This window comes from Cucumis sativus, chromosome 3 (genome assembly GCF_000004075.3).
Source record: "Cucumis sativus cultivar 9930 chromosome 3, Cucumber_9930_V3, whole genome shotgun sequence".
Lineage (NCBI taxonomy): Eukaryota > Viridiplantae > Streptophyta > Magnoliopsida > Cucurbitales > Cucurbitaceae > Cucumis > Cucumis sativus.
This window is the reverse complement of record NC_026657.2, coordinates 32,279,066-32,305,662: the sequence shown is the minus strand read 5'-3', so window position 1 is coordinate 32,305,662 and position 26,597 is coordinate 32,279,066. Positions and strand designations below refer to the sequence as shown.

The following is a 26,597-nucleotide window of genomic DNA, read 5'->3' as shown; positions in this document are numbered from 1 at the left end:
GCCGGTATCGATTCATTCGTGTATTTATCAACTTTAGCTAAATACAAGCTGAAGGCTTTAAAGAAAGAAGATAAAAGAAACAGTAGAAAGAAAGAAAAAAAAATAAATTAAAATTTTACTAATTTGTGTTTAATTATTTAGTCCAAGAAACTTACTAATTATTCGTCATACAACTTTTCAAGATTAAAAAATCTACACTAACTAGACACACAACCAATAATGTATGATTTTCATCATACATCTAAAATTCAAATTAGAAGAATTGATTTTGAAGAATTTCAAATTTCTTAGATACAAATTATTAGAAGATCAAAACAAAAGATTTATAAAATACATATACATATATATATATATATATATATATATATATATATATATATATATTTATAAATCAAACACTTTAAACATTCCTTCGTTAAAATAAAATATAAGCTTAAAAGTCGAGAAACTAAACTTATAATTTTTAATTTTGAGAAGAAAATAAAGAAAAGAAAAGTGAAAATAATAAATAATTAGAAAAAGGGAAAAAGGAAAAAAAGAAGGGTTGATTGTGTGAAAGAGAGAAGAAAAGAGTTTAGGGTTTCGGCGGGGGAAGAAAGTGCATGTGAAAGCATTGCATGGAAAGCCGAGTCATACTTCAATTTTAATGAATGAGTGAATGAATGAATGAATGAGTGAATGAACTTCATTTTTTTTTTAAATTAAATTTTACATATGAAAACAATAAAAATGATAGTATTAAAAAGAGAGGAAAAATCCAAAAGGAATGGTCAAGAAAATAGTGGAAATATTTAATATGAGTGACGATAGAGTAGAACAAACATATGGCTCTCAGTGTCACTCCCACTTTCTTTGCGTGTAATCATATTATAACAACAAACAAAATACACAAACTTCTTCTTTTCCTCTCTAAATTTTTATATTAATTCCTTCCAAATAATAATAACTATTACTATATCAAATAACGTATTCAATTAGATATAGCAATCAATAATTATTGAAACAATCTATATTAAATAGCAATAAAACAACTATTAAATAACAATTTTAGTATCAAATATCAATCATTATTAAATAAAAACCAGACATTAATTTTGATTATTTTAAAAAGTTGTTACATAAGAGTCATTTTAAATCATAAATATTGTTTTACGAGTATGCTTAGAATATAGGTATGATTTGATTTTTCTTAAGTAAAATAACCATAAATTAGGAAAGTAAAAAAACTAAAATTTATCCTTAAAATGCAACAAAGTATAGAAAGAGATGAAAATGTAAAATATTGAAATGAATACAAAACTTAAAAGAATGTATTAAATTGACCTTCTGAATCCAAATAGACATCAAAATCAAAACAAAAAATTTAGGGATATACAATGCAATAATCTAAAATGGAAGGACCAAATAGAAATTACATTTGAAAGAAAAAAGAAGGTATATATATATATATATATAATTAAGAATTTGAGGGTTTTGTTTTGTTGGTTGCGATGAAAAAGAGTAGAGGAAGATGAACCGACTCTGTTCCTCAGCCGCGGTTTTCTGCCATTTGTGTTTCATTGTTTGTTTTTTAGGGTACAATTCTCTCTTCTTTACTCTTTCTCTCTCTCTCTCTCCCCCTCTTTATGAGATTACACATTATATCATCAAACTTCTTAGGTTCAAACTTTTATCCGACTAATCTATTTTGTTTCATTTCTTTTTTACCGAAAGTGTGTTTGAGGCGTTACAATGGTTTGATTTGTTTTGAGTCCAAACTATTTCAATCCAACTCGACGTTAATGATTTGTATTTATGATGAGTTTATAGGTTTCAACCACAACTTAAGTGATTTGAGTTTAAACTTTTGTAACGTTGTTTTTCTCTTCTTAATTATTGGATATACAATGCAATAATCTCGTTAATAGTTCATGTGTTTTCTAAATATTTTATTGTCCATTTCTAACTTTTAATTTTATATCTTATTAAGTACATTAAATTTGAAATAAAATATTCGTAAGTTAAAGATTTTAGATTAAGAATAGTTTAACTATATATGTAGTATATATACTATCAAAACTATACCTAATTAATCAATTATTACAAGTCCAAATTTGTTTATATAATTTAGAGGGGCTATGCATTTAATGTTATGGGTAGAGTTTTGATTACAATTCCAAAAGAATTTAATGTGCAAGTTTATGAGAATGTTGAGATCATGTCAATGAATAATTGAAAAAGTAGAATGTGAAAAGTATAAAAACATGGAAATTGTTTTAAATTAATAAACAAAGAGACAATCTTTTGAAAAACAAAATCATATAGGACTATATATTGTCCATATTTATTATATATTGATCACTTTCTTTTTTGTTGGGTGGATAATGTAGACATTTAATTTATTTTAACACCTCTTGAACTTATATATTATAAATTAAATATATTGTGAATTTTCTTTTAAAAAAAGGTTAATTAATTGTCTCTTGTACTATTCATATAGAAGGGTTTGATTTAATATAAGAAAATAAATTGACATGTGTTAAAAGTTATATATTCCATGATTAGATGCTGTTTCTCTTTGTTAGTACAAGCTTTAATATTATACTATATGCTTTCATATGTGCTTTTGCCCTTATCGATTTTGTCACAAAGTTGTGTACTTAAATTAATACATATGTACGTGTAGTTTGAAAGTGATTATTATTATTATTATTATTAACTATAGGTTAAGAAGGGAAACATCTTTTGGAGAAATTAAGGGTCAAAAGTGTGCATACCTTACATTCATTTTTCTAAAATACGCGTATTAAATAAACAATGATCAATTAAAAATAATTATAGTTCGAGAGGTTTTTGTGATTGATGACTCACCCGTCTTAAAAGTATAAATTTTAACATTTTGATTACTACATATCTCATTATTATAGTTTTATAATTCATCGCGTTAGAGATGAAATTTCGATTGATCGCAATAACTATATATTTTATTAGAGTTTATCGAGATTTAATTTTCATGATGTAAGTTATCACGTTAGGGATGATCAAAATGTAGCTCTAACATGATATCAACTCTATCGCAAGCTCACTTTATTATAGTTACTATTTTCGCATAAATATTGGTGGAAAACTCGATCACAATTATGTTAGGGCTACTATACATATGACCATCCCCTAAACACGATTTATTGTAAGAGTATGAGTGAGACATATCTAACGTAACCAAAAGATTAGAAGTCGTACTTTTGTGAGGAGGGTCATTAATCATAAAGGCACTCTTAAACAGATCATATTCATATAAATATCTCTTAAATTCGAATCAACGTGATGTTTTTAAAATGAATTAAAAGTAAAGTTATGAGAACTTAATATGCTGATCATATTGGATAATACCATGCCATTATTTATTGTACTTAACCAGTGGTCTAAATCTTTATCTACCAATAACCGTTGTGTATTGATGAGATCTAAGATGCTGTAACAAGTGTGGTTCGAGGGAAGGATTGTTAAGATGTGTGACATAGTGTTCGACATCTTAGGAGGCTTGATAGTACTTTACTCAAGACATACTAATAATTATGGGCAACAATGCAACCAAAGTCTCACATACACTAAAAAGAAAACGTAGGTATTTGTTGACAAACAACTATAGAATGAGTATGATATATATTTTAGATGAAATCGAAAGTAAGACTTGAGTACTTATACATAAAGTTGACAAGTAGAAAATGTCGTATCATAGTTAAAATTGAAGTGTAAATAGAAAGTGTCACGTTGTCTTATAATAGTTACTTATAGAAAATTACACAAAAAAATTAGAAACGTAACTAATAAAAATTACGGTTACAAGTTTATAACTAATTGTTAAAGTAAACTTGACTTAGTGATATTTGGTATGATCATCCTTCCTATAGCTTGAAGGTTGAGTATCAAAGCTAAAATTAATTAATACGATAAATGACAAAATTGTTAAAAATATTTACAAAATAGAAAATTTTCAAATTTTATTAATGATAAAAGTTTGTTGCTATCTATTACTAATAAATCTAGAATTTTGCTATATTTTGATTCATTTTATTATTTTTGAAAATGTCCCTTTTTATATTTTACAATTAATTGAGATCTAATTGGTAAAGAAAAACCCTTAATATACCCAATTAATGATTAATTAGTTTTCTTGTAGAGGCTCTATTCTATAAATTCTCTATCTTTTTTATAAGCTATACGTTATAATATGTCGTTTTCAAAATAATAATATTGCTCGTGTAGAGATTTGCTAGTTGAAATATCATACATATTTACAAATATGTAACAAAGATCGGTTTTAATGATATTATGAACTCCGTTTGTATGAGTACATCCTTTAGAATTACTCTAAAACAAGTTTGTATGGTTCAAAATTAATTTTATATTTTATATCATGCTTTTAAACATAATTTTTATATTATCATAATTATGTTTGAATGATTTAAAACAAAAGGGATTTTGAAAACGACAATAATATTATTATTTTGAAAATGACAATTCTCAAATATTCTTTAATTGCAACAACAAAGCAAGTACATGGACAATACAATAGCAGTATTGGGTGATTTTATTCCCAAATTAGATCGTTACATTATGTTAAAAAGTTTGATTGAGATTGTGAATTGATATCATAAATTTGAATATATAGCAGCAAAAGATAAAGTTTAGGATTTGGATGAAAAAGAAACGAGAAAGAAAAAACTCTAAGCTACTCTATTTCATTCCAGTGAATGTCAAAAATAATAAGATGAGAAATTCAGTACTAACTTTCAACTCAGTTGGACAACAATATATTGATATATCAATCAACAAAAATATGTCATTCCTCGTATGAAATAGAAGGCATACAACATACTTGTTTAATATACAACCCGCAACCTACTAGCAAATGAAAACGACGACAGTAGGGCGAAACTCGCAAATAAACTACTAGAGGACCAAATGAAAGAATTGGCTGCCTGGTTCTGTAAACTACAACCTCTGAACATTACATACCAGCAACAATGACCATAGAGATAAATATAGAATGAAAATGAAAAAGGGGAAAGAAAGAAAGAAAAAACACTCTTCAGGCAGCAGCACAATTGAATGACAATAACTATGACTATGTTCATCAATGGCAAATATCAAAATGCCAACAGATTTCGAGCCCGACCAAGATACACAAGTAGCAGTTTCTTTTACGGGAAAGTCGAAAACAAAATAGATGAGGAAATATAGATTTGAACCTTAGAGTGGTAATGTTCTCGTTCAATCTAGATTCATTCATTAGAACAAATCGGCTTTCTTTTTGTGCATGTCTTGCTTCCATTTTGGCAACTTGTAGAATGCTTCTTTAGTTGTTCCAAATACAGTTTGGAACTCTTCATCAGAGAGATAGGCCTAAGAAAATATGCCCAAATAGTTAGCAAATAGTAAATGTACATATCAACTCAATGTGTGTACAATATAAAACTTACCTCTCTCTTTTTGAAATCAATTCCAGTCACAGGATTATCAGATTTGGCCTTCAGTCGATCGTAACTAAAAACAGACAGATTGTTATCATCACCATTCTCCTCCTGCAGACTATCTTGATTTACGTCTGCATCGTCGTGATTGTTTTTCAATATAGGAGAGGTCTCCCCTAGCTCCTTGAGATCCAATACTTCTTCAGGACTACTCTCTATTTGTTGGGAGACATCGTTCTTTTCTTCAGCTGCCCCTGTTTAATGCAGCATGTTCAGTCCTTTGATATTCAATCATAATTATCTAACTCAAAGTAATTGCTACAAGAAAAAAATCAATAGGAGCTATACGAGGTGCTACATATTTTCATACACTGATTCTCTCCCTTTTTTTCCAAATGAAGCCAATAAATTACCCCATTTTCCACTTGAATATGCCTGTTTTGTACGTACAAGCCAAGCTTCAAATAATTCTATCTACTATACTAACACAACAATTCATGAAGATTGCAAGAAAAATATTGAAAAATTAATTAGGCACGTGAGCCTCTCAACAATTTAGCTAAGCTCTATAATACAGTGGTGACAGACAACCTTGCAAGATTATTGAAAACTATGACCTTGTTGGATAATAATTTCATTTTTAGTTTTATGTTTTTGAAATTTATGTTGTTCTCCCATTTTAAGAGAACACCACTAAAAACCCTCTAAAAGAGAGCTGGTGAACCATCAAAGATATGAAAAGTTTAACGGTGACATTGAAATTTTTTAAAGTTAGGGGGTACATTAGAAACAAAGTTCTGGTGGTTTCCATCAAAAAAATAAGTGTATGAGTTTTTTTTCTTTTGTGAAAGTTTAAGGGCATTATTGGAACTTTTGAAGTTTAAGAGGCATATTTTAAACAAAGTAAAAGTTGTGGCCTTCAGGAGGATATAATTAGCCTTTTTTCCCCATCAAAAAGCTTCTTGAAAATTGTCTGCAAAGCTCAAGAGAAACACAGGACTTAAAATGTACTGCTGAGAAAATTTCAATCGCTTGGATAGGAGAAAAGAATGGTAAAAGTTCTCTTGCCTGGAGCGTTACTTTCTGGTGGGGGACTGCTGTTAGAGGGAGGAGAGGAATCATTGCCCTTTTTCTTTTCAGCAGTCAAAACAGATGAAAGAGCAGCCACTGCTGCTGCCCTTTGTGAGCCCTTTCCTCTGCCCGATACTCTCGATGCAGTAGATGTCTTTGGAGGCGACGACTTAAAAGCGGAGGTCAAGGCAGCTAGAGCCTCAGCTCTTTGCCTAGGACCACTTCCCTGACTAGAACCATTGGACTTATCTGGACTCTGCAAAGAAGAAGAAAAAAATATTATTGTATGTCTTGCAATACTGTGATGTTTACACTATCATCAACAATGACAACAAGACACATGAATTTGTTTAATCATTTGCACCAACGGCCAATCAAATCAACTTGCAATTTCCCTTGCTCTTTAAAAAACTCCCCATGCAAAGTTATTTTGTTTGAGAAGGAGAGCATGCAATATTTAATAACTGTGCTGTGTCATTTACCAAGTGGGTGGATTTATCTGCAGATGGATTAAACGCAGAAGATAAAGCAGCTAAAGCTGAAGCTCTCTGCGTTGGTCCTCCTCCTTGGTTCCCATTCGACTTTTCCTATCTCAACAAAAGCACAAAACATCAGGCACCTTATATTTTTCATTCAACTTAAAAGCTCTTTACCATTTAACAAATACAGATTTTTCAGAAAAGAGGTATTCATCAAATACTTGCCAGATGATTATATTTTAAGCACCAAAATCTACATAAAATGTATTGTACTTTACTTGAAAAAATGATAATAATCAATAACCCCACAAAATGTTTTAGTATTGATAAATAACAACAATCCCATAATTAAATTACACTAGTAACTAACATCAGATATTCTTATAATCTCAATGATCTAGTACCAAGAACAAAAGCTTCCTTAAGTAGAAGTTAGAGGAAATTGATCTACCTCCACAATATGTCCAATGCCGAAGAGTAAAGTCACCTTTTTTTGGAATGAGTTCCCTTGAACCTGCAGTCCATCCAAAGATTAGAAGGATAACCACATGATAGAAACATTTTCTTTCATTTTCATTTGGGAGGGGGGAGGAGTTTTTTTAGATATTTCATCAATGATATAAATTGTTCCATTGACATCATTTTATGAATTCCCTGAACATGCCAATTTTTTATTTTGCACCTAAAAAATCAAATCATAAAAGTGCTTATTAGGTGCTTCTACTCTGAAATTTATTTGTTCTGACCGAAGGCTGTTCTTGTAGGATTTTTTTTTTTTCTCTCTCTTCTTTTTGTTGGATGGTGGTCGGGGAATGACTTCCTCTCTTTTTTCCCCTTTTATATAATTCATTCATATATCAATGTATTCATTTCTAATCTTCAATAAGATGTATCCTACAGTCTCATTTCCAGTAATTATAAGGCCTCTGGCTTCGCATAACCATGAATGAAGTATGTAATTAAAAGTGAATCGAAGTGATCTCTTTATCAAAAATTCATGGCCAACAATAAAGTATTCAAAATATTTTTTTTTTCTGAAAAACTTACCTTACAACAGCATAAAATTCATTAAAGTTCGCAAAATTTACAGGATTAAGCAATAAACGAGTAATCAAAGTTTGAATACATACAACGGCCTTAGTGTAATCCCATGAAAAGTATGTCGTGAAGAAGCATGGTTCATTTCCTTCAGAGACTTTATATAAAGGCACATGAGGAGACAATCCCTCTAGAGAAGCAGCCATCTCCACATATTTCTGAGAAAAAAAGAAAACGACATGAATGAAAGAAACTTGAACTTCGAAGTGTACACAATATAGTTCTGGGACTCCTACCTGACCAATTTCCCAAGCATTTTGCTTTTCTTTGGGGTCAACGGATTGACCAATCCATATAAACACTTCAGCTTGAGTGTCAAGTATCAAGATATCCTCTGTCAACAGATCATCTTGAGAGAAGTTGTAAATTTCCTCTACCTGCACAAGATAAATATAAGATCGTAACACTGCATCTGGTTAACTTGTTCATTAACAAGGAATTCAAATATTCACCTGGAACTTTCCTGTAAGGACAAATGCGAGCATCAACCATCAAAATGGAAGCAGTCAAAATGAAAAGTCAGCAAAGATAACAGTTAAATACCAAATGAGAATTTTTTTTAACTTAAAAAGAGAGAACAGGTCACCTCTATTGAATGAAAATGCATATAAGTGGGGATCCCTGACAGTATCCTGAGGTACTTTTTTACCGTTGTAACTTTGTTTCCCTCCAAGAGCAAACCAGAAGGTTGAACTCTCTGTTCCTTCCTTTGCATGTTTCAAAGTAACACCTGGCTGTATTAGAGAGAAAATAACAAATGTGTTAGCAAATATCAGTTGGAGTACACATACACATAATATGATGGGCATATCTTTTTTTCGATTTTTGAAAAAGTGAAGAAATAAAAGGCCTTTGAACATTTGAGCTCAAGTGTCCATAGAGCGTTTTATATATGTTTACAAGTGTTCAATGCTTATCCATTGTGGTCAACAAGTACTGACTATCGTCCAATAAGACATCTCAACTATAGAGCTAGTAACCTGATGTGTGAATAATATGCCTAATAGATAACCAAAATGTCAATGGTCCACTGTGTTCAGAAACCCGTTATCCAAACTAAAGTTTGGGCAGGACACATGCAAAAAAAGATTTGACTACTCAACGGAATAAATGTTTGAGACCTTACCTTTAGAAACTCTGCAACTTTTGCAGCTAACTGTTGCTGCTCAAACGTACTTTGGTTTCCATGCCATGTGAAAACAGAAGAGCCGGATTGCAGAACGAAACACTCGGCAGAGTTCAATGAGGTCGCAACCTAGATAATCAGAACTTGAGACATTACTGTAACACTTGCATATTAAATGGCTCAAACTATAAGTAGACTTTCAGCATAAACATGAACCCAATGATAATGTTATAACATTATTCCCAGTCAGCTTGAATATGCATGCACACAAATATTTCAAACCTTGAGACGGCTGATGAAAGGCATTTAGAAAAGCATGAACCACACTTAACATAGAAAGAAAATGGTCAAAATCAGTACTACGTACAGCTTCAACTTGCACCGCTTTATTGTTGTGAATGGATGTTTGTGATATCCTAATAAGAGCAACAGAATCTTCCGTGTAAGTTTCATCAGCTAAAGCTTTATCTGCTATAACTTTCTTGTAACCAGAGCTCAAGCCACCCTACAGCAGAATTCATTGAAAAAATGGTGGTTATCTCTGTCTCTCGAGGACCCTCGCAGTCCCACATCAAAATCTTGTAAAAGAAACTACAACGTGATCCTAATTAAAAGAGATGAGTTGAATTTTTTTTTTTTAAAAAAAAGCTTTGTAGGAGTACTACCTTCAGGACCACAAAAGGTTGAAAGAGGGCAATAAATTGGGGTGGCTCTTTGCCTTCAAATATCCGACCCTGCAAAAAATATGTGATATGTAAATTCTCAAAGATGAAACTAATTATCATCTATAATTTATGTTTATGGTACCTGGACGGGCCTTCCTTTCAGCGAGTTTGACATTGTATTAGTCAACCTTGTAGCCATCTTTTGATCTTCCTGAGGTTTGAAATACATAGAAAATGGTATGACAGCAATTAAACAATATTCACATATGTTTATGAACAAATGCACTAAAATATGTTGATATGAAAATGTAAATAATGAGAAAACCTCCCTACACTTGTGCGTTTTAGGGAATTAGATCAAGGAAAATACTACAATTATGAGAAATTCAAAGAAATTAAAGAAAGTTGCTCCAATTGGCTTTAGTGAAAAAAAAAAAAAGGAAACATGGTTACTCAAAAACAAGCTCAAGGAACAAGAGTAGAAGCATATGGAGCAACAACCCATTATTCTAAAAGTTCAATATCTAACATGTATCACACAAGACGGAAGGCTACCCCATGGGAGAACCAACATTAGGAACGTGAGTTTTTTTTTTTTTATAAGAACAACTTTCATTGAGCAAAAATGAAAGAACATACAGGCATACAAAAACCAGTCCCACGAGAAAAGGGGACTCCACTATAAATTAAAAGCTTAGTCAAATTTTCTCAAAATAAATCCCGAATGCTAACTTACCTCAATGCTATCCTTTCCAAACCAAGAGCACAAGAAATAATCTTCTTTCCTCTCACCAGAGTGGTAGGTGTAAAGAATGATGTAGCAGTCTCCACTATAAAATTTACCAATATCCTCCGCAAGCAATGGAGTTTTGGCACTGCCATTGATTCGCCATACCTGAGAATGAAAACCATTAGAAGTTAGAACCCCAACTAAACAATTAAAACTTATCTAGCCATTTCAAATAACCAAAACTAAGTATCATATAAACCTCCATTTTCCCGCCTCCCTCCAGCAATGGTGGAACTTCCTCATTTGTTGGTGCACTTTTTGCTAATCCCTTGAGACCAAGACCTTGTTGCTTCAATAGAGCTGTTTATAAAAAGAGTACCATGTTTAATAATACTTAAAGGAAACGTGTATGGCAAACTCATCTTATCAGTTAGATGTGGTAACTACCAGCTACTTTTCCTCTTCCTTCCTCAGCACCTGTAGTCACTGATCCCACTGGCCAGGACTCGAAATTGGACTTGAAAGAATGTGTTTCATAACCTTGTATAACCCGAGTAACACGAGTTGCCTTTGGCCTATTCTGGCTGGCAATAAATTCCTGAATATAAAATATTGTTCAATAAATCTCATCCATTACTTTAATAACTTGAAATTTTGGCATAGAAAGCTACCTCAGCTTCTTGGATTGCTGCTTTTCTCTCCTCCACTTGGGTCACTCTTCCAACCCAAACAAATATTTCAGCACCACAGTCCAGCAGATAACACTTATTATTTTCCAGTAGGGATTTTGATAGTTCGCCGTCCACAACTTTTACTTCACCACCATCAATGCTAAAGCAATTATTGACGGAAATTAGAAATACGGAACTCCAGGAGTGAGGATCAAATCCAAAGTTAAGAGAATTCATTAATCACAGCAAACTTTAAAGTTTGCATATTTACAAATAAAAATTTTAAGAAACGAGGATCCAAAGCCAAAAAGGAAAACGCTTCTTCTATCACATTCAATATTGAGAATAAATAATTAATTAATTTTTATGACAAATTAATAACACGAAACCTTTTAATTTATTATATTTAACAATTAATACTACAAAAAAAAAAAAAATACAAAGTAGGAAAGTTACAACTTTGTACGTTCACAATCAATCACTACAAATTGGCTTAGTGGAGCAAATAAAAGGTTATTTTTCTTTTTTTCCTTTTATTTTTCATTTTGTGGTCACCTACACAAGAGTAAAATATTAAAATTTTACAAGCTTCTTAACAGCCAAAATTGGTGGGTCAACCGTTATCTTGTGATATTAGTCTAAATGTGCAGTGACCCAAACACTAAGGTAAAGAAAAGATGTTCCATTCACAATTACACTGATGTATATGTATCAATTTTATTCTTAGGAGAGACCAGGTGCTACGGTTGGCTTCCTTCATCCATAAAAGTGGCTACACAGAAGAACTGATCCTCACACTTTAAGTAGATGTCTTAAAATTCCAATGTTCTTATGAGCTTCTTCAAATTTTATTCTTAAACAGAACGGAAAGAGAAAATCTTCAAATTGAAGGAACGCTGGGATAAAAATTAGGAGTCATCGTGCATTCTAAATCATTTACCACATGAAAAATACTTGAACTATGTTTCTGACTACTAATCAAGGAATTCCAACAAATACCTGTACAGCTTAGCAGGAGCAGATTCTGGAATTATATCATCTTCACTCGCTACTTTCTTCCCAATGGGGGCAAAGCCACCAAATAGGACCCAAAATTCACCAGAGTCGGACTCAGTATCCAGCTTCCCATCATCTAGCATGTTCAAAATAATGTTTAACTCAATGTATTACAATATGTACATCATCAACCATGAGTAAAAAAATCATAATTGAAAGGGACAAGGAATAACTGAAACAGGGGAGGGTCAGAACAAAAGGGTATATTCTATTCCTACCAACAATTGCTACATCGCACTTCCCCTCATGATTTTTATCCTTCAAGAATTGAACCACTTCCAGAGCTTTTGCCCTCTCCTGGATATTAGAGTTCGCACCATTGAACTGAAATATCTTGCTCTCAGTGTCTAAGATGAACACATCATCATGATTTAGTGATGAACGAGCAAAAGGAACCTGAATATCCAAATGCAAAAATAAACATCAAAACTCCATGTCACTGGGAGAAACACATTGAAAAAGCAGATTCCTGGAAAGAAAAATAAAGTGCCTGTTTCATTCGGACAACTCGCTTTCCTCTACAAACATACAACCGTGTTTCAAATTGTTCTTCCTCAGGTTTCTTAAATCCAGATGCAACACCTCCCTCCAATGGTATGATGCAAGGCTTGAAGTATGACAAGAATTTTTCGGACTCATGGCCTTGAATTTCTCTGTATTGCACTGCACGTCCTCCAAGAGAAGCATCAAGCTCCACAGTTTTAATAGCTGCAGTTCCTGCTTCATCCTAATATAATAGCCAAAGGTCGTAAAGTCAGAGGCCTGTGTTTGATAATCAAGTCCTAATAAAATAAATTTCAACTGTCAGATTTCGATGAGGAAAGGAGGAAGATGAAATAGGCAGGAGAGAATACCTGACTAGTATCTCTTCCAATCCAAAAGTGTATATCATAGAGGAAAGAACCACCTTTGCCTTGTGTTGTCTGCACAAAAAGTAAAAAGCTGGTTAAATAACGAGACCTTTCACAAGATTAGCAGCATTAAAGATGATAACTAAATGGAATACCTGCAAAACTATGTAACTATCCCCCATGTAAAATTTCCCATAATCTGACTTTGACAACGGAACAGGCTGAAAGTTTTCAATTCGCCAGATTTCTGTCCCACTAGAAGAAATTAAGTTCAACAAATAAAACTTCTGAGACATAATCTAAATATAAATGAACCAATCAATAATTCCATCACATACAAGAAGTTAAAGTCAAATATTCTATCTAATCTCACTTCCATATTAAGAGTGTCCACATAATACAACATGCATGCAACTCTAATCTCAAATGAATTTAAGAAAAATATTTTCCAGGTAAACAAGTTTCTAATCTTTCTAAGGATACACTCTCTGTCCAACTGCCTGAAATGCAGGATCCAAGACTTTGGCAGAGCTTGACATTGGAGAATATTTCTGTGCTACTATCTCTTTAGTTGCAAGAGAACCAGGCAGTTTTTAAATTATGGTCTCTGAAATCAGGATATGCCACACGAATTCACTGCAAGAAGAATGAAAGCAAGAGGGTGAAACAGAGTACAATGATGATAAATTGGTGGAAACCCCAGGCATAGAAACAAGGGGAAAAAATGAACGGACTTACAAATTTCAAAGCAAAAGAAAATCAGGAAAGCAAGCAAAACATTATGAGCTTATTTTTTAATATATTGTATTGCACAATTGAACTTTTTTTCTCTTTTCCTTTTTTTTTTTTCTCTTTTCTTTCTTCTTTTCTTTTTTTTTTTTTTTTTTTTCCTTTGCTTGTCTTAACATCTTCACTCAAAGAAACATGCTAGAGCTTCATCTGACATAATTTTCCAAAGCTGAATATCATACTATATTCATTCAGGAGAGTTGCAACAGCATGTCAAATATTACATTCAAGGTTACTTGATATTTTTTCAAGTTCAGTCACTGATCTTCATCAATAACCATAAACAACACATAGGAGCATTCCATGAACCAGGATGCCCTTCTATTTCAGTTGCTCAATGCCGATGCAAACATCATTTAGGAGACAATGAAAGACAAAAGTGCTCCCTAAAAACTTCTGACAAGATAGCTTCAATGCTTCATCAAGAGGGAATCCTGATCGTTTACCAATAATTAAGAGAAAAAATACAATGCAATCTATTTGAACCCTCAAAATTTTAATATCAGTACTCTTTTAAGATTTATTCAACTGCCAATATCCGGAGCCCAGATGTGGAAGAACAATTTATGGCACAAATCTCACTATTTTATTGGTAGAGGAATATATTGGCTGCTGTAATCCAGCATTTGTATTTGGAAACTATAAATTGGGAGATTCAGTCTTTAATTAAGTCCGCTCCATACCTTGCTATAAGATAACAATACTTTGTAGCCTGAACACAAAGTCCACACTTGAACTCAAATTTATCCTTCAAGCCCAAATTATGAATATCTCCGCCACACTACAAACATCACATACCTTACAAGTAAATAGTCTTGTAATATTGACTAATACCACATTCCATCCCACCCAGTTTTCTCATACATCACATGTATAAAATATCCATTTTGTAATCCAGTAATGCTGAAGATCCTCTAGAGTTGCAAACTTGCAAAAGATCATATCCATGAATCCAGCAGATGAGAACTAAGAGGAAATGTTTTTCAATGCATTTAATGCTCTTGAACATTGCAAGGTGTCAAGCCAATGACTGATCCATTAAAATAACAGTCGTGCCAAGGTGGTGCTAAAGATAAATATCAAGAACAAATCGGCAACTAAAGAGTGATATAAGAAGTTTGATTATGATAAGTCATCATCTCGAAGTAACAATTTGCTTAGCCTAACAACTACCCATATCCAAATTGCTAGATTTTCTCCCAACTAAAGTACCAAACTTCCAGTACACAGTAAGAACACATCCAAATGAGATACATCAAATCCAAAACACTGCTAAATCACCATTAATTGAAAGGATCAACGAGAAACAAAAACAGGATATAATAGAAATACATAAAATGGGTAAGTCCCATGTACCAATTAGATCAAAGCTTCGATTGAATCTGAAGCAGATAAGTACAATATATGACCAAACAAACAAAACCCAGAAAGAAAAAGGCAAACAAAACGAAGAAACACCCAGATCAAAAAGAAAAATCACATGGGGTTATCGATCACAGACGAGATCAGCAAGAAATGAAGTGCAATCGAATTGATTCAGCTGACCTGCTCGGAGATCTCTCACACCCTTGTGAAGATGAAGGGTGGAGGAGAGAGAAATGATTAGGAAATGCAAGAAAGCGGAATGGGGGAAGGACGGGGCCGCAGAGCTGGCAATAAAGAAAGATATAGAAGATAGTTGGAAAAAGAAAAGTGGGAATTATTGCTGTATGTGTCTGTTTTTTCTTTTCTCTCTCTCACAATACAACTTTTCAGCCTTTTGAGATTACAATTCAGAGGAGCGAGAGAGATCAAAGTTGGGTTGGGGTCGCTTGAATGACAGTGGAGAACAAGGAAAACGGAAGGACAAGGAGAAAAGAAGAGAATTGAAAGTCGTTGTATAATGGAAGGGATCCGTTGACAGTGGCACCGGCCATTTTGGGCTCTGTTTTGTTTTTTTTCTCTTCCTTTGACAATTCCCCCAAGAGATTGGAAACAGTTGAGTTTGAATTTTCTTGGGAATGAAGATCGAAAAGACAAATTTTGACAAGAACCCATTACTCAAATGGTATGATCTATGAACCTCAAGCTTCTTTGCAAGTTTTTGTTATGGTGAACCATGTAAAAGTATGAAGTCTCATTGTTGGGTTTTGTGTTATTCTATATTTACTTGACTTATAATTTTACTTTCATAGTCTTTGTTTGGACTTCAAAAGAATTTGAAGGTGAGAAGTCAAAGTTTGATTTAGTAGATATTTTTACTTATACATTTAACGAGAAATAAGTTTGAATGGTAGAGAAGTTACGTTTCGTTTCAAGTTTGAAGTCAAAAAATTCGATTATAGGGTCTAAATTTTTTGTTTTAGTTGAAAATTCTTCAAACAACTTTTAAACAAGAAAAATGGATGATGTATTATGGTTTGTTTTTGTTACGTCTAATGTTATATTGGAGTTTATCCTTGGCATAAACTTGCAAGCAAACTTTTCTTTTTAAATATAAAGTGAAGTGAAAATCATGTACGTGATTTTCATATAGTTATGGTACAAAAAAAATTTGGGTCGTTGAATATAGACAGAGACACCAATGTGATCTAAGCCAAAAAAATGCTACTAGGCTCAAGTCAACAATATTGAAAGAAGCAAGAGACAAACAACTCTTAAAGAGATAAAAATGCTCGTTACAATCAAATATTTTCAAACAAATTTTATACTAAAAGTTAATTGATTTATAGTTTTACTTGAATATCATCTAGACTAAAAGTTTGAAGTGAAAAGAAAGAGTCAAAAGTTCGGATTTTTTTTATGTATATCTTGTTGGAGGAGAAATAAGCTTGAGTGTCAAGAGTTTTCTTACCTACCGTAAAAATGGATCATATATTTGTACTATAATTGATAGAAAATGAATTCCTAGTTCAACTTAAAAATTCCTCGAGTAACTTTTAAAACAAGCAAAAAAGCTTACTATGTGAGTAAAAACACATATAAAGCAAGTAAAAAGTTACATATACGAGTAAAAACACTAATATGTGTTATCATTTACTTTCCGTACGTCTATATACTTTATATGTATTTTAAGCAATAAATTGCAAAAAAAATCTTTTCAAATTAAAAGCATATTAAGAAAATGTTCTGATCAGAAACGTCGAAGAACAGGCGACAAACAAAACGCTTAAATGATAAAAAAAAAACTAAATAATAAAATGTTTTGAACATAGATGGTATAAAGAATGATTGACAAAAGGCAAATCATATTATGTAAATCACATTAAAATAATCTTTCTAATTTGGAAGACTTAAATATTTGATAATTAACACTAAATAATGTCTCTTTACTCTTCTACCTAAATTATTACTGTACATTTAAAGCCATTACACTATGTTGACAATTATTGAATACATTAACAAATAAAAGAAAATAACGTAACTCATTGTAACTAAATACTTCGTTTATTTCTCTTGATATGCTATATAAAAATTCAACAGAAACATACCCGGTTGGTTCAAATTTTTCAACATTATCTTTGGATTAAACTAAAAAGAAAAACATAACTTATATGCACTATATGAATTAAAGTTTGATTCTTTCACATTAATTCTTAATATTTAACAAGTTACTATTTTGAGTAAATGACCTGATTTTTTTTGTCTTCTTAGTAGTTGTAGCAATATCAATTTTATGTAGGTTGCTCAAAATGGTCTCTCTCAACTACATCATTGAAATATTATTGAAACCTAAATGAAATAATTGACATGACACAATGTGATTACTCTTTTTCCAAAAGTGGTTATTTGACAATCAATAAATGCTATACCATCATTATATATATTGTACAATATCTTGTAATTTTTCCCTATTCTTTTCCATGTTGTCATTATCTAAAATTAACACACCAAAGTAAGTGAATGAAAAGACACGTTTGGATGGATTTTCTTTTAACAAGAAAAATGGTGATCATGTTATGCCTAAAGTGGTATGATATGGTTTGGTTGCTTAAATAATATATCACATACGTCTAAAATAGTTATTTGATTTAGTAATTTTTAGAGAGCTCTTGAGAAACTCACTAAAGTGAGTACTTAATTGAGTTTTAAAAATGGATAGAAATGAATGAATACATAATGTATTGATAATAAAAGTGTGTTTTATCACTATGTGAAGCTATTAAAAGAGTATCAACTAAAGATGAGGTATAGTATATAAACTTACCATTTAACGAACACTTTTATTGTAGATATGTATGTTATAATGACTACCAAAAAGCTAGTGTGATCATAAGTTGTAAATGTACATAATTTACAATGACATCCAAAACTTGATATATCCACTGGATGTCATTATAAACACTCCCAACATACAAAATCTTCATTTCTGTTTATATAAATTTGTGAACATTTAATTTAAGATCAATTTAAAATGTTATTTCTATGTTTTGTAGGTCTTGTTTGATGACTTGAGGTTAAATATAGCAAAACCAACCAAAAACAAAATTTTAGAATCTGGATAGTAATTAATGACATGCATATTTGAAAACTAAACCATTAAATGTAATGTAATTTATATTATCCATGAAGGATCTTTACTTTTTTCCTCAATGCTTCAAAAGTTGTATATAAATATATATACTCAAAATTAAAGAAGTAGATGCCAAAAGAGCTAGACAAAGTATCAAATAGAATATATAAAAGATAATCACACACAGACGACGACGACCCTGCTTGTTTGGGATCTTTGTGTGTGAAAAATAGCAGCAGGAGGACTGTTTTGACAGAAAATGGGGGGGAAAACATAGAGGAAGAAGGTGGAGCAAAATAATCTTTGAATTTGGAAAAATGGTACGGACAGAACGTTTTGAGATGCTCAACTGAAGTTTGGTCTCGCTTTAAAGAACGACGTTCGGAGAAAATATTGGTCTTTTGCTTGCATGGGTCGCGTGTAAAACAATTTAGTGATAGAGAATTCGTGCATGAGGCCTGAGGCTCTCACCAATTCTCATTCATTTCTCTACCTTTTTTTCGTATGATCTTCTTCATCCGTCTACGGCCTACCTCCTTCCTGCCTTTTATATATATACCCCACACCACACCCACATATATATATATATATAGATTTATAAAAAAGAACAGTTAGGTGCAAAGAAAGTTCCACGTTAATTTGAAAAGAAAATAGGCATCTTATGTATACATGTATATAATTGAGAAGTGAATTATCTCTATTGGTAGAAAATATTTTAGAATAATGTATGGTTCCAACGAAAACAAAACTAGGTAGGCTTTTGCTTCAAAGTTGGTTGACAATATCATACTATTTGTGATATTAAGGTAGAGATGAGACATGATAAACCAAAAAGTCGTAAATCAATGGACAAAAACCAACTCAACCAAAATAAAATAGATTGGTTTGGTAAAAAACTCGACCTATGCTCACTCCTAGATGGAGGTTAAAGTGTAAAAAGTGTAATTTCGAAGATCAAACCTTATTTGTTTTTTAACTTCTAACTATTGTTTTTCATTTAAGCCCTCCATGCAATTATTCTGATTTCTTTGTCCTAATCAATTGATATCAAAGCGATGGTTCTACAAACAATTTTGTGGGTGGGATTCTCAAGGATTTCGGACAAAAGTAGCCATTGTAGTGGATGAATGTGAATCCCAAATTGTATAAAAACTGGTTGGAGTGACAAACAAAGCTCAGTAGTAGAGAAGTAAATGTTTGTTTGAGAGGAGGAGATTAAGGGGTATTCATATACGAAAGGTCCTTTGTCGTTTATATGAAAAAGAAATCTAAGAGATAATGGTGAACACCAACCACACAAAATTAAAAGATGGACCACAAACCGATTTTAATTTAAACCATGCAATGAAGCCATACATGGTTGATGTCTTTCATATTAGTATTTTAGTTCGTATATTAAAGAAGTAAACAGAGAAAGATAAGGCAAATTTAATTCATTTGTTCCCAAACAATAACAATAATAATGAGTATCAATAATATCATCATCGTCATCAGTTTGTTGCCTCTGTTCTTGCTGATATCCATTTTAGGAGGCACGCATGGTGTTGATAATAGATACGATTTTCCATCTGATTTTATCTTTGGTTCTGGCACTACTGCTTTTCAGGTTTATATCCATTTTTTTTTTTAAAATCATATTTCATCTTTTTTGGGTCTTCAAAGATATTAACTTTTTGGTTGAAATTTGATTAAGGTGGAAGGGGCAGCCAAGGAAGATGGAAGGACTCCCAGCATTTGGGATACTTTTGTTCAATCTGGTACTCTCTCTCTCTCTCTCTACTCACAAAATTTTACTCTTTTTTTTGTAGTTTCTCGAAGTGTTTCTACGTGAAACTATGGGTTTAAATAATATCACTTAACTTTCAAAATTTTCAAGAGTTTCTCTATTACGTTAAGAAAATATTTTAAAAACTGTTCTGCGGTTAGTTTTAAGATCAGTTTTCTTGTACTTTCAAAACCCATTAAAAAAGTACATTTATATAGAGTGTACATACAAAAATCGTTTCGTTTCTAAAATTGTTTGAATTAAACTCTTAAAAGTTTTGCATCAATTCTCATGAACTCAAAGTTTATGAAGTTCCAAATTTTGGCCACATTTATAGAGTATGGATATCATGTGTTGAACTCAAGAAAAGAGCCGTTGTTTTGGGTTGTTTTTATTACTTCAGTAATGTTTCGATCTCACATATTTAGTTTTCAAAGCTGAGCTCAAGTAAGAGATTTAGAGATAGAAAAAATGTTGCATTTTTAGGCTTAAAAACACAACCAAATTCTTAATTACAAAGCAGTGCCTAAATTTTCTTTTCTTGTTTTTGTTTGTCATTTGAACAATAGGACAACAGACAGAAGACATCGACGTAGGATGCAATCAATATCATAAATACAAGGTTTGCATGAAAATTTAAATATATTATCTTCCTTCCTTTTTCATTTCGATTTATTTTCATGGCCAATAATATATGGTTAAAAAATCTAATGTTGGTCGAACCAAATGTTGATTATTGTGTTATGCTAAACAAAATTCAATACAACCCTCAATGTTAGTTTCACATTCGTTAAAATTTTGGTTAGCAGAAGTATATTGGTTCGTGGTGGTGAATTAATTAGCGTTTGTTAATAACGTACAGGAAGATGTGAAGCTTATGGCAGATATGGGACTTGATGGTTATCGATTTTCCATCTCATGGTCAAGACTCATTCCAAGTAATTATGATACAAGTGATCTTTGCACAAATAATAATATTATGATCACTAAAAAATAGAAATGAAATTATGCATTATTTGAACCATATTCCCCTTTTTGTTTGTCTGTTTAGATGGAAGAGGACCTTTGAACCCAAAAGGCTTGGAGTACTACAACAATCTCATCAATGAGCTACTTCTTCATGGTTAAATGAAAACTTTTCAATATCAGTCAGCCACAAACATAAACTAAAATATTATAAGTGAATATTATATACATTGATAAATTTATGTTGTTTTTATTGATTTTGTTTACATGATTGAATAATAGGCATCCAACCACATGTAACATTATACAATTATGATCTTCCACAAGCACTTGAAGATGAATACGGAGGATGGATCAGTCCAAAGATTGTGTAAGTGTATTTGAACCCATGAATGAGTGTGAAGTGTATATGCCTTTTAATTTGGTCTCCATGTGTGGATACACATTGGAGTGAGCACCTAAAACTAATTGAAGCTATCGAATGTGTGAATGCAGAGAAGATTTCAGTGCATATGCAGAAGTCTGCTTTAGAGAATTCGGAGATAGGGTGTTGTATTGGACAACAGTGAATGAGCCCAATGTTTTTGTAATTGGAGGCTATGATTTGGGATTTTTGCCACCAGGAAGATGTTCATTTCCATTTGGGAAATACAAAAATTGCTCTGAAGGAAACTCTGCAACCGAGCCATACTTAGCTATGCATCATAGTATACTAGCACATGCATCAGCTGCAAATCTGTACAGAACCAAGTACAAGGTGGGTGTAGTGTCTCTCCAAACTTTCCTTTGAAAAAGCTACGACACTTTCGTTTTCTTCTAAAACTTTTTAATACAAACATATATATATGGATAGGACAAACAACATGGACAAATAGGAATCAGCATCTATGGAATTTCATTGGCTCCTTCTACCAATTCAAAAGAAGATGCACATGTTGCTCAAATAGCCAGACAATTCTTCTTTGATTGGTAGGTTTTTAGAGTTTTTTTTTCCTCAACAGACTCAAACATCTAACATCTTTATGGAAGATATATATGTCAAAACCAATTAAACTATGTCAATATCGATAAAAACCTTTATTGTTTATTATTGTTGTCTGAATGCAGGGTCCTCCATCCATTGATGGTTGGAGACTATTCTAGTATGATGAAGAAAATAGTAGGCTCAAAACTCCCCATTTTTACAAAGGATGAAGGCAACTTAGCGAAAGGCTGTTATGACTTCATAGGGATTACATATTATGGAGAGATGTCATGCAAATACTTGCCTAACAATTGGACAGTAGAAGATAGAGATGTCTATGCTGATCTACAAGCACAAATAGGTACGTTTTCATATCAAAATTAAGGTTAAATTAAACGTTTTAGACTCTTTAGTCCCAAAGTTTTAAGGGCTACACTTAAGCTCCAAGATTTAATTCTTAATCTCTATTGATTACTTTAAAAACCATAGATTTCTTTCTATTTCAATTGATTTTTCCCTTTTCCATTCCTCTGATCTCTAACTTTTCATCTTTAATTTTCTTTCCAATCTCAAAACTTTTTTTTTTTAAAAAAAATCTTCCTTTCAATGTTTTTTCTATGAAAAGTAATTTCATTCTTCAAAGATCTCTCCTTGAATATTTCTTTTCAATTTCTACTTTTCTTTTCTTTCTAAAGTTTTTCTATTGGTGTAGAATTTTATTTGTAACTTTCTTACTCTTTTTCCTTCAAATGTAATGTCCTAATTTTTTATTTATTGAAGAGGGGTTGTTTAGAAATAATTTCATGGTTACAAGAGTTATTTTAAATTCACTTCAAACCGAGGATTAAAATATCGATATCGATTTTGATAAATATTGAGATTTCAATTTTACTGATATATTGAATATTGACAGATATTTTTAAAAGTCGTTTTTCCTTTCGAAATACTATGTTATATGAATATAGTTAAAATGACATAGTGTCTTTTATGAGCATCTATAAAAGAGGTTGGATATATATATATAGAACCCTTAAACTTACGTATATATGTTACTTAAACCTTGCTCCAAGCATACTTCTACACTCTTATGGGCTATTTAGGGTATATAAAGTTATTTGGTATATTTAAATTATCAGCTGAATTGATAATAATTACGCCTTGTCAACTTTGTGTGACATTTTGACACAGAAATTCAATCAGCAGCAAAAAGATCTTTAACGTCAACGAAGGTGAGAGTTGAAAATTTACGACTCATTATTAATTAGCAACTTTATATCTAAGATGGAGAATCAAATCTTTGACCTAAATAGATAGAGCACTAATAAATTGAATTGATTTAACATTTTTTTTATTACCACGTTCTCAATTCTTCTCTTTTTAATAAATAAAAACATGCATAGACATAACTATGTTTGACAAACTGAGTTAATCTATTTCTAATTTACATTATTGTATTGTAGGGACTGAAAGGATTGCTTGAGTATTTAATCCAAGATTATGGCAACCCTCCTATCATTATCTATGAAAATGGTATCTCTCTATCTATACCAATTAAAGAATAATAATCCCATTTTTCTTCATATTTCATCAATTTTAATTACTTTTAAAGATCTCTCTCTAATGAAATTAGTTTGTGGTGTTGGAAATGATTTTTACTTATTATAGGTTTTGAAGCTGAGAGGAATGCATCGTTGCATGATGTGCCAAGAGTGAAATACATTATGGAACATATTCAAGTAGTTTTTGATGCATTGAGGTAATTACCTTTCTCCCTTTCCTACAATGATTATATAAATGTGTACTGTGTGTATACTGTCTAAAACGTTTGAATAATGATTATTTTTGTAGGAATGGATCAAATATAAATGGGTATTTTACATGGTCATTTATTGATGTGTACGAGTTATTGACGGGCTACGAAACGAGTTATGGATTATTCTACGTAGATTTGGATGACCCGGATCGAAAAAGATATCCTAGGCTCTCTGCAAAATGGTATTCCAATTTTTTAAAAGGGAAAGCTTCTACTAGTTTAGATTTTGATCCAACTACAGAGGAGCTTTTGTTTTATTCCTAGTTCAAGAATTAGTGTAAAAGAGAAACTATTATACCCTTCAAAAATGTAAAAAAAAAAAAAAAAAAAAAAAAAGACTAAATCGACAGCTAGTTCTTTAAATATGTATGATTGTGAGTGACCTTGAGGTAATTAGGTCACTCACTAATTAATGTTCAATTGACAACCCATGTACTAAAAAGGAAAATCGTACTCTTGAAAGATAAAGCGTAAGATCCATTAGTGTTACTATTGATCTTGATCCAAACAAAATAGTTTTAAAAAATATTTGATTAAATTATAAGCGGGGAAGATTTGATTAACCAAATGAAAAAAAATGAGTACAACTAGTTAGTATACGGGCGTGTGTTAGTAACCATGAGATTTATTTGAATTTTGTAGTTGCACTCGGAATAAAACAAAAAAAAGTAAATTTTTAATTATTTTTTTTCTAAAGTTTGATTGTGGTATCTAAATTTTTTTTTGTTTAACTTGAAAATTCTTTTAAACAACTTTTAAAGCAAGAAAAATTGATGTATATGAGTTAAAATCTAATTTTGTATTGGAGTTTATCTTAGAAAAAGGTTTCAAACAAACTTTTCTTTTCAAATATAAAGTGAAGTCATCATCGTGTGAGTGATTTTCATATGTTTATGGTAAAAAAAATTGGATTGATTTTTTTAAAGAAAGATAAGCTTGTGTGAATAGGTGCATCTCCACTATGTGAAGACCCAATCTCCAATATACTAGTGTGAAGATTTAAAGTTATAGAGTTAGGATTATAGTTGACAAAGAGAGTGGATCTACTTGTCCAGTATCAGTAATATGACAAAAGCTCAGTGATTGACTTCTCATGGTTTTTGAAGATCCTGCTATTTCTCTCAACCCAGATTGACCAAAGAACCACAACAATGATGTTGAAAATAACAGTGTCATTTTCTATTCATTTTGTTTGATGAAGCATAGTTGATTATAAAGGGAGGCCAAGCCGTGGTTGTTGTTATGCCAACCATTCAGGTTCTCAACTTTTTTCCACAGATTTTGGGCTATACCGCAGAAGAAGAATAAGTGATTAATATCCTTGGAATGTTCCTGGCAAAGAATCCACATTAAAATTCGTCAAGCAACTTTTAAAGCAAGAAAAAAAATTGGATCGTTTAACGTAGATAGACACAAATATCATCTTAGCCAAAAAAAAATTATACCTACTAGAATTAAGTCAATACTATTGGAAGGAACAAGAGACGAACAACTCTTAAAAAGATAAAAAGGCTCGTTATAATAAAATATTTCGAACGAATTTCATGAGTAAAAGTTAGTTGATTTATGGTTTTAGTTAAATGTGATTTAGACTAAAAATTTGAAGTTAAAAAGAGTAAAAAAGTTCAGATATTTTTACTTATATTTTGTTGGAGGAGAGAAATGGGGTTGAGTGGTAGAGTTTTCTTAGCTATAGCTTGTGAAATAAGCTTGTATTATAGGATATTCATTCCTACTTCAACCTTAAATTTTCTCAACCAAACTTATAGTTGACCTCAAGTAATGGCGGATCTAGAAAATTTATTGACAAGAGTTTTATAGTTTAGTGACTCGTTCTAAAAATCAATAAATTTACTTACCTCGTAAATTAGGAGATAAAGTTGAAGAAGAAATTTTAAAAACTAAAACAAGAAATAATAATAATTTTAAATAATAAAATCAAAGGCATATAAATAAAATAACAAACTAAAAAAATCGATAAAAACTTAATGATGTTGAAGAAGAAGAAAAATTTGAAAAATTAAAAAGCTAGAAAAAATTATGTTGATGTTTTATAAATTAATTACATATATAAGATTCAAACTTGGTTGAAAAGTAGAGTAACCACTAAATTACTTAGAAGTATACAAATTTAAATAGTTTTCTTTATATATTTATATTATATAAAGACGGTAATAAAGTTGAGGAAAGCTCAAGTCTTTTTATACCTATACTAAATCCACTTGTGGCCTCAAGTAAGCAAGGTTGGAGGACCAAATACAAACAATTCCTAAGTGAGAAAACTTGGTAGGCAAAATAATAAAATGTTTCAAACAAATCGTATAAAAATTGACTAATTTAATAAATATTTTCTATGATATTTCTAAGAACTCAATTCTACTGTAAAAAAAAAAATTATGATAATAAGATTAATATCACTGCATTTTCTAAATTGCAAAAGTATCAAATTTAAAAGTTGATAATTATATAATTACCGTTTGATAACCTTCTCATAGCCCTATAATTACCGTCTGATAAGTGTTTGATATCACAAATTTTATCGTATGCGCGATATGCAAAAAAAAAAAAAAAAAAAAAAAGTATGATGAACTTTTTTTTTTTCTAAATG

The 26,597-nt window shown here is 31.4% G+C and overlaps 2 protein-coding genes across 3 annotated transcripts; one reads left to right on the top strand and one right to left on the bottom strand.

Annotated features, from left to right (window-relative positions):
• Window positions 1-4,766: 4,766 nt before the first annotated feature.
• On the bottom strand, window positions 4,767-15,920 carry LOC101208134 (villin-3). Of its 2 annotated transcripts, none has more exons than XM_004136547.3 (24): window positions 15,470-15,920; window positions 13,684-13,836; window positions 13,356-13,455; window positions 13,204-13,272; window positions 12,840-13,076; window positions 12,568-12,745; window positions 12,293-12,425; window positions 11,294-11,453; window positions 11,070-11,220; window positions 10,882-10,982; window positions 10,629-10,787; window positions 10,035-10,103; window positions 9,893-9,961; window positions 9,595-9,732; window positions 9,228-9,356; window positions 8,688-8,835; window positions 8,554-8,564; window positions 8,338-8,478; window positions 8,134-8,259; window positions 7,455-7,517; window positions 7,007-7,111; window positions 6,522-6,780; window positions 5,463-5,707; window positions 4,767-5,385 (listed from the first exon to the last, which is right to left on the bottom strand). In XM_004136547.3, exons 2-24 carry the CDS (start codon window positions 13,737-13,739, stop codon window positions 5,272-5,274), a joined length of 2,961 nt encoding a protein of 986 aa, XP_004136595.1. In that variant the 5' UTR covers window positions 13,740-13,836; window positions 15,470-15,920; the 3' UTR covers window positions 4,767-5,271. The 2 variants fall into 2 exon arrangements, with proteins under 2 accessions (XP_004136595.1, XP_011652131.1); XM_011653829.2 differs by having other exon boundaries at window positions 15,535-15,919.
• A 3,927-nt stretch (window positions 15,921-19,847) lies between these two features.
• LOC105434987 (beta-glucosidase 10) lies at window positions 19,848-24,478 on the top strand. Its single transcript, XM_011653827.2, has 13 exons — window positions 19,848-20,087; window positions 20,175-20,238; window positions 20,816-20,868; window positions 21,109-21,184; window positions 21,298-21,369; window positions 21,495-21,582; window positions 21,708-21,969; window positions 22,066-22,181; window positions 22,320-22,537; window positions 23,365-23,405; window positions 23,637-23,706; window positions 23,842-23,932; window positions 24,025-24,478. The coding sequence occupies exons 1-13, from the start codon at window positions 19,944-19,946 to the stop codon at window positions 24,251-24,253; spliced, it is 1,524 nt and encodes a 507-aa protein (XP_011652129.1). The 5' UTR covers window positions 19,848-19,943; the 3' UTR covers window positions 24,254-24,478.
• The last annotated feature ends 2,119 nt before the right edge of the window (window positions 24,479-26,597 follow it).